Genomic DNA, 8,933 nt, shown 5'->3' on the forward strand with positions numbered 1-8,933 from the left:
ATTTAAAGGAAAACAATTTGAAACTGAAATGTTCTATTTAAAAAGTGTTTAATTTATAAGTGAAATTTTTAAATTTTGACGCATAAATAACAATTGAACACTTATTTCTTGTAAAAAAAATTTGAGTAATTTTAAGAGGTATTTAGAAGTTTTAAAAAGATTTAAAATTAATTAAAAACTTGAAATTATTTCAAATAAATTAAGCGAAGTGTGTTAACATTTTTTTCAGAACTTCTCAATATATTTTTTAATTAATCGAAAAGTTCCTACAATTTTTTAAAATTCAGCAAATTAAATAAAATCTTTCATGTTCTTCTTTGATTATTTTTTAAATCTCTTAAAATCTTCTTGAACTTTCTGTTACGATAATTTTTCAAAGTGAAAAGTCATTTTCAAATTTCCTCAGATTCCTAAGAAAATTTTTATTTTTTTGTAGTCTTTCACAATTCTTTTAAAAAATTTTAAATTTTTTGTTTGAAATCTGCAAAAATCTAAATTTTATTTTAGATTCGGCTGTAAATATTTCAAATTATTTCAAGTTCTAAATTTAATTCGATTTTTTTTTAAACTACTAAATATTTCTTAATATTACTGTAATATTTGCACAAATAATAAGTGTTCTATTGTTATTTATAAATGAAAGTTTTATTTTTTTTTATTTGCAGGATTTTCTAAAAGTTATGAAAAAATGCAATAATGCATTTTAAAATATATTCAAAAATTCTAACAAAACATTCAAAAATGATTTTCAATTTGGAAAAATTTAAAACCACTTCTAGATTTTTCAACATTTTGAAATAAAATTTTAAAGCATTTGAAGGATGCCTAGACTATTTAAAATAAAAATAATTTAACTTCTAATTTAAGAAATGTTAAGTTAAAAACATTATTTTTCAACTTTTAATATGTCTAGCTTAAAATTATTTAAAATAACATCATTTTCTAAACTGTTAAAGTTCATTGCTTGATTCTTTAATTTATACTATTACAAACTTTAACGTGGATTTATATTTTTGAAACTAATCTCAATCTTTGAACTCTATAATTAATAAAAGTTCTACGATGTGCAGTTTATTTGCATTTCACTTAAAACTGTTCAATTTAAAAGTGTCAGTATCTTCCAGTTTATACGTGTAAGTTATTGAGCTTTTGAATACACCATTTTTGAATTAAAAACTTTTAAACTTCAATTTTGAATGTTTGGAATTCCAGGGTTCCATTTTGAATGCTTTAAATTGTTGTTTACTTTTTATTACTTTATATGGAAAAATGTTTAGAATATAGTTTGATTTTTTAAATTTCATGGGCCGTGAAAAATGTTAACGAACCGGGAAAAACTCGGGAAATGACCGGGAATGTTTTTCTTCGATTAAAACGGCCAACCTGCAGTGCCCATGACATAAAAAAATGATAATTATTATGTTTTATTTATTCAAAAACACTTCCTCAATTTGGAAGACAATGTGATCGCATGATATTCAATATTTATTTATAATTATCGATATTCTTGTTCTTTATTGTTTTTTACGATTTGTGTTACGTTCGTAATATAATTAATATATTAAGGGTAAAAAGGGAGAATGTAGCAAATGACAATTTTTTTGAAGTCGGTTGTTTTTTGTTACAAAATACTAAACAATTCTAATACACATCGAGGTAAAAGGATTGTTTTAAAATCGTATTTTTAAATTAGATTTTTATCTCCATCTAAAAAGTTTTAATTTTTTTTTTAATTAAAACGATTTTTAGAGACCATAAAAATCTAACCTCAAAAGTAAAACTCAGTTTTCTCCGAACTGAATAACTTTTCTTATTAAACTTTTTCCCTCTATATTCAGTAACTCTACGTATCTCTGGGATGGTACGTACATTTATTTTTATTGATTATTTCATTTCTTATCACTATCTCGAGCCGAAAAAGACAGTTAAAAAAAGTGTTAACCCGATTCGGAGGCGAAATTTCATTTTTTGTAAATGCCCTACCGAAAAGAATCTTTGAGTATATACTAAAAATTCTTGAAGCCAAAGAAGCTTAGAGAAATTCTCCGCAGGCACTCAGGTAGATATTTTTAAAGTTCCAGGAAGCTCGTTTAAATGGTCTGAAGGCTTTAAAATATCCTTTCCGAAATTGAAATAAGAATACAATCATAAATAACAAGCAGAGAGGCTATCTCAAGAGAGTAGCCGACACTCAAAGGTCCTTTGTTAAGCTTTCGGATTAAAATTTAGAAGTAGATTTTTTTTAATTTTTATAGTTAACAGCCTAAAACATAATAATTCGGAATCTACGGGTTTCGATGACTTCAGATATCTAACTTTTTTTTTAATGCTTAAAGTTGGAATTAATAGAACGTTTCTCGTAAATGGAATGAGATCCGCCAAAAAAGACAACATTTTTTAATTCAACTATAAAATTGTATATCAGTATATAAGTTATAATTATAAATAAATATAATGAAAAAATTCATCAATTAAAAAAAAGTGTTAATAATTTGAAGAGAAATTTAAAAAGGTAGAGCGGATTAGCCACGACCAACTATTGTAAATAGCTCTGCCCGCCCGGTACGTGACGAATACAAAAGGAACATTATATTACCGTCGCACCACTCTTAAAACGTCCACTAAAAGGATCTTGAAAAGGGCCCAAATCTCTCAAACTATCTCCGAGACTATTTTGTTTCAAATCGACTTTGTTTATAGACTAAAGTAGGCTAAGCTATTTCGCTAAAGAAAACTCAGAGATTTCTTTCGGTAGGGTGGCGATATGAATTCGACTCAAAGTTTTACTGCTGTCAGGCACAATTTTCATTTTGTCAGTTACTCCCTCTTGCCTAACCACTTTTTAGATATAATATGAAATCCCTTTGTATCACATTAAAAATCTTTCTTATTCTTAGAAGACTGTTCAAAATTACAATAAATGTTGGCAAACCCCTATAATATTGCATATATTTACATATACGTTTTATATGCAAATTCAGAAGAATATCCAAATTGTACCATATGACAAATTATTGTCTAATTAATGTAAGAATAATAGGTGTTACTTTCAATCCAGATCAAATACATATCTAAAAAACTTTTCTGTAAAATTTACGGATCCGCGTAATTCTATTACAAACCTCTGTCACTTTTACCTATATATTTCTGGAAGAATTGTCCACCTGAGAATTATTCACTAGCAAGCGGAGATATTTGAAATGAAATTCATTATCATAAATATCAAAAATTGTATATACTTTTAATCCTTCTCATTTAGTAATATTTAAAAACTTACATTCTGGTCTGAATATAATTTATTTCCTTGCCAATGTTCTAATATATCCATTGAAAGTTTGTTTTGAATTCATTCTCTTAATATTCTCAAACTGCGCGGTTGAAGTAACAAAATGGTGGAATTAAGCGGTTGCGTGACTTGAACAAAAATGGGCCCTCAAGTGACTAGACCATTGTATTCATTAGGTCATGGTCTGCGTCACTGCATCACTGCTTGAATTTTTACGAAACTTATGCTTTAGCAATATTTTTTGACGAGCTTTGATGAGTAATTAACGGTTAAATTGTTTTTACGGGAAATCACAAATGAAAGTTTTAGGATCAAAAAATTAGTTATGCTATTAAAGTATTTCTAAAGGCAAGTAAGCAATCAATAATAAGAATAAGTTAATGTTTGTTTTATGAGTACAATTCCATTAAGGATTCTCAATGCCTAATCTGTGTTAAGTCAAACAATGTCTGACTTTTCTGAAATGGGACTGGTTGTCTCGAAGGATGAAGAATCTCGTGCAGTGGAGCCATCCTTAAACATTATTTCAGAAGTGGCCGATACTTTAGTTACAGATTCCATCCACAGTGAAAGCAAAACTTGCATTAATAAATCTTCGAATGTCATAGCTATCAACGATGTTATTGGCGTTGAATCGGCGCCTCTTAGCGAATCTACTTTTGAAAATGAAATTGACGCACTTTCTAGAGTAATTACTGATTATAAAGGGGAGATTTCTCGCAATATAAAATTCTGTAATCCCATAGAAAATTCCGGCTCAAGTGAAAATATTATAAAGAAATATATGCAAGATGAAAACAGGGGTGATGAAAGTTTTGACGTTAATGTTAAAAAAGTACATGAAAATATACAACCTATTGTGTCGACAGTGGATAAAGAAATCTTTGGTAAAAGTCAAGATGATGTCTCTACTGCAAGAGAAAAAAATGTCCACACTTCATTTTTAGGTAAGTTCAGTTCAGTATTTCGAATCTTTGGAATGAAGTAAAACTATGTCAACAATTTAAAGTACAGTGGTTCAGATCTAGAATTTGCTGTTCGTGGTCCACTGTAGGCTATCATTCTTAGCCGATTTTGACGTTCAGTCCGTTAGTCGTTATTTAGTCCGTTGGTTTCACCATTGGGGTTTCTCATTAAACCATACAAAATAAAAATAATTGGACATCTGTGTCGATAACCTTGCCCTATGCCACTATAGTTTGCATGTGCGCTGGAGTTTTTGAACATTGTTTTTCTTCTTCAAAATGCAGAGTGAATCTTTGGCAATATTTTCGGGCGATATCAAGACCCGATATATTAAAAAAATGGAAACAATCCAAAACTTTTATCCGTATGTTGTTACAGATATAGATTTTAGTATAAATGTGCGTTCAGTGCCCTCGTTCACTGTAGTGGATATATTTTCATATTTTTTTAAGTCTTACAGTTTTTACATCGAAAAATAAGTAAAAATTTGGAAGCTTATAAATTTTACGAAGCTCATTTTGTGGTGAAAATAAGTACAAGCAGTTCAATGGTACTTTTTTGCTCATAAGTGAGGTTAGTGTAACAATACAGTTTTTTTGTTAGTTATACCTTATTCTTTTCTATGACTATAAACATTAACTATAAGTAATATCCCTGCGAAGCATAGAATTCGTTTCAATTTAAGTTATCAAATTCCATCGCCGATGTGAAATGTGATAGCAGTTTATTCAGATTTTGAAGTTGAGAATAGTCTCTGGCAAGAGCGATCTACTCTCAGAATAAAAAACTCAAATGATATGGTTAAAAAGTTTAAGATTGTATTCTTCTTTCTCACTTAAATGCAAATAAGTGGTATTTTTACAAAATTCTATAAAAAATTATATTTTACTCTGAGAAATTACGAAAATATATGGCTCAAAAAATTTCACGAAAATTAAAGATTTTTCTTAATACAAAAAAAAGTAAAAAATATCAATTTCAAAAATCTACCTTATTTTGACAAATGATTCATTTTCGTTGCCCGAGAAGATTAATTTTCTATCCAAAAGGACAAAGTTTCAAAAAAATACATTAATTTCCAACTACAAAAGATACACTTTCAACCCAATATGAAACATATACAAAAAATTGGTTGCTTGGTAAAACGTTTACTAAAAAGAAGTAGGATAAAGTAGTTTCTATTTTTTTGAATGAAAAATTTTACAAATAGTTTTTGAGAAAGGCTTTGAAAATTTCGTTAACTTTCAATTCATTTCTAACAATAAGTAGCTTTTTTGTATTTAGAAAATATGAAAATTTCTTAGTTTATTGAGGCCTATATTTTCGTGATTTGTCATTAAAAAACGAAAGTATTTTATTTCGAAATTCTTTTTTTTTTAATTTAATCTTTTATTTCAAATATAACAATTTCATTTTGAGTTGAAAGTGTATCTTTTTAAGGTGAAAATTAATGTATTTTGTTGAAAATTGGTTTCTAACTTCAAAATATCAATAAACTGTCACCGTATTTTACATCAGTAATGAAATTTGATAACATAAATTGAATCGAATGTCATGCTTCAAAGGCATATTACTTAATATCAATGTTCATACTCATAGAAAATAATAAGTTATAACTAAAAATAGTAAGTTAAAATCAAAATTACTGTATTGTTACACTAACCTCACTCAGAAGCACAAAATTACAATTGAATGCTTTGTAGCTCACTTTCACCACAAAACCAGCTTCATAGAATTTATAAACTTCTAAACTTTTATATGCTTTACTTGTTTTGCGCTGTAAAAACGGTGGGATTGAATAAAATATGTCACAATATCCTCTATAGTGGATATTGTGTCCTTGACAATTTTTTTTACCCATCAAACCGTAACAAAATATAACAGACCCCCCCCCAAGTACCTTGTGCTGTTATGTAATTTAAATGCACCTCGGGTATTCTTTTGAGAATATTAAAAAAATCGAAGAACCCTAAATTTTGAAAATAGTTAACTGAACAAATAATTCAAAAGTATTAAAAAATGGCTTGTTTTAAATAATAAGATAGATGAAAGGGTGTAAAAACCTGTTTCTAAATCCTCATAAAAAATTGAAAACACATCATTAGAAAGTAAGTTATAGGCTTCTGAAAATACCAGTGTTGTTGTTTGGATCCAAGTTTCACCCCCCCCCCCCCCCCCCCCCCCCCCCCCCCGACACTTGGAGAAAGTTGTTAATATTGCACGCTACCTACTGATTTTCTTGCAATTATTTTATTTGTAAATGAAGTTTAATATGATACCGCGATATGCATATTTGCTTTAATAACTTTTATTTGTACGCGGATTCGCATGGCTATCCTTTCAAGATGCAGAATAAATTATTGCGCAACACTAAAAATTTTATGCAAGTTTGGAAGAAACATCTAAAAGGTCGACGCGTACAAATTTTCATAGAAATACATAGTAAATTGTCTCGACTCGCGAAGAATCAAAATTTCAAGCCATTTCGAACGCCGTTAGCACTTGAATGGGTGAAACTTTCAAATGCCCATACAATGTGAAGTTGAGAGACCTCTGTTGATAAAGCAAAATATTCAACTGAGGAGAGATTATGAACTTACTGGAAGAAATTAATAAAAATATATATTTATTCAAAGTAGTGAAAATGGAAGTTTTTACCATTATACAGTTTTAATTTCTTTTTTAATTCTTATTAAGTATATAGTGCATACATTTGCTTATTAAAACTAATTTCTTTAAAATGTTCAAATGGTTCAAAATCTAAAAAACAGTTAAGGAAGTACCACCGCTACAAGAATTTTCATGATTATTTCAACCAAACTTTCACTCTATCTAAATATGATCACCAAAAGTACTTAGTTAAAATCTCGGAAGCCTAGGGTACTTTATAAATAAGTTATTTACGTTTTAAATTTGTTCATATGTAACATTGCGTCTTATGAGAGATGGCATTTTTGAGCTCTTTACTCAGTGATATCTAAGTAACCACCATTAAGATATTATTGATAATTTTTTTAATTAAAAACAAGTATTTCAAAAGTGAGGTGCAAAAATAATATTAACCTTTTGGTTCCTGTATATACATGAAAAAAAAATAATCACGAAACTTGCGCTTCTGAACGTTGACTCGCAATCTGGCAACCTCGCGAGGCGCGATCAATGTAGATCTCAGTCAGCCCTTGATTCATGTCGCCGGCGACATGATCACAATGTGGCCAGATTTCAACTCAGTGAGTCATACGAGTGTAGGTATTACGACTGCGTGGTCGACTAATCTCGGCAGTAGCGATGGTACTTCCTTAAGTTCTGAATTTGTTTATGAAATTTATTTGAACAGTAAATCATTATTGTGAATTTGCAAAGTGTCAGGAAAAAGTGATTGGAAATACTATGCCACGTTTTCGTTAGAAATGTATTTTTTAGGTTGATTATTCATTATTATGATAAAAATTCAATTATTTTGTTGAAAGTCTCCTTATACTATAATTTATTTGAATAAATGAAATTTGTTTAAACTATGAAACATTACTCAGCTAGTGGTGGTCAATATTTTACTGAAGAAATAATAATAATTATGAATTTGAAAAATTGAGAAAAACATTATTTAAACAAATTCAATTTGCTTAAAAAATTGAAAATTAATAAATTAATATTAATAAATATCTCACTAGACTAATAGTAATAATTTTAAAGAAAAAACGAAATTTCGAAAGAAAAATTATTTAAATAAATTAAATTTGTTGATATAATTGAAAATTAATTAATGAATGTTAAACATATTCTTAGTTTTCTCTATTTCAAACAGGGATATTCTAGTGTGCAAATTATACAATTCCGGATAAAAATACGATTGGTATTTTCATGTCCTAAGATGCCTGTGGCACATTTTGATTTTTAAGTTCATGAACTTAGAGTAAATGTTTACTGAAACCCTAAAAATACATAGTATCTATGATATTAAATTTACAAAATCGAAATACTTATCAAAAGAAAAATTTTAAGCAAACCGGATTTTCAGTCATAAAACTCGTACTCAAGTCGTAGAATTTCGTTTTGAAAAATGCGAAGTTTACAGTGAAATTTGAACTAAAATTGCAAAAAACTCTGAAAAGGTAAAAAAGAATTATGAACTTAAATACCGAAAATGGTAATTGTTTTTAATTATAAAAATTGTAGTCGAGTCATCGAATCCAGTTTCCAGAATTTTTTTATCAGTTGCGGAATTTCAACATAACTTATTAAAAAAACTTACAAATCACTTCGGTCTCACCAAACTTCGCATATCTTCTCCTGACAAACTCTAAAATGTTCTTACAGTGGATCAAGGGTTTGATTTTTCCTATCCATATATTTAATGTTGTACGTATTAAATACGCATTTAATAACGTCAAATCCAAACGCGGCTGATTGTTTAAAAACTGTAAATTTGCATAAGCATTATATATTTTAGGTCACTTGATTTTACATACTTAAAAAACGGTCCCCTCCACCCCATAATCCCCTAATACTCTTACGACCTGCCCGGGAGTCCAAAGAATATGTATCAGAAATTTAGTACTGATGGGTAAAAACCGCGACTTACACCCCCCCACTATCTGCTCCCTCTCGACGTATGCCCCCATACTTTACTTTTTAATATATTTCAAAAACTGCCCCCCCTCTATAATCACACAACCTGCCC

The 8,933-nt window shown here is 28.8% G+C and overlaps 1 protein-coding gene across 3 annotated transcripts in view; it reads left to right on the top strand.

The window, feature by feature from the left end:
• Nucleotides 1-3,508: 3,508 nt before the first annotated feature.
• The window catches only part of LOC117174965, a 183,973-nt gene continuing 178,548 nt past the window's right edge, over nucleotides 3,509-8,933 (top strand). For all 3 annotated transcript variants that reach the window (XR_004467410.1, XM_033364436.1, XM_033364437.1), the window contains exon 1: nucleotides 3,509-4,233. Coding sequence is in view for 2 of the 3 variants with exons in the window: in XM_033364436.1 (XP_033220327.1) it covers nucleotides 3,732-4,233 (502 nt within the window). In the remaining variant the exon portion in view is untranslated. The remainder of the gene's footprint in view (nucleotides 4,234-8,933) is intronic.

The sequence above is a fragment of the Belonocnema kinseyi genome, chromosome 6, assembly GCF_010883055.1.
Source record: "Belonocnema kinseyi isolate 2016_QV_RU_SX_M_011 chromosome 6, B_treatae_v1, whole genome shotgun sequence".
NCBI lineage: Eukaryota > Metazoa > Arthropoda > Insecta > Hymenoptera > Cynipidae > Belonocnema > Belonocnema kinseyi.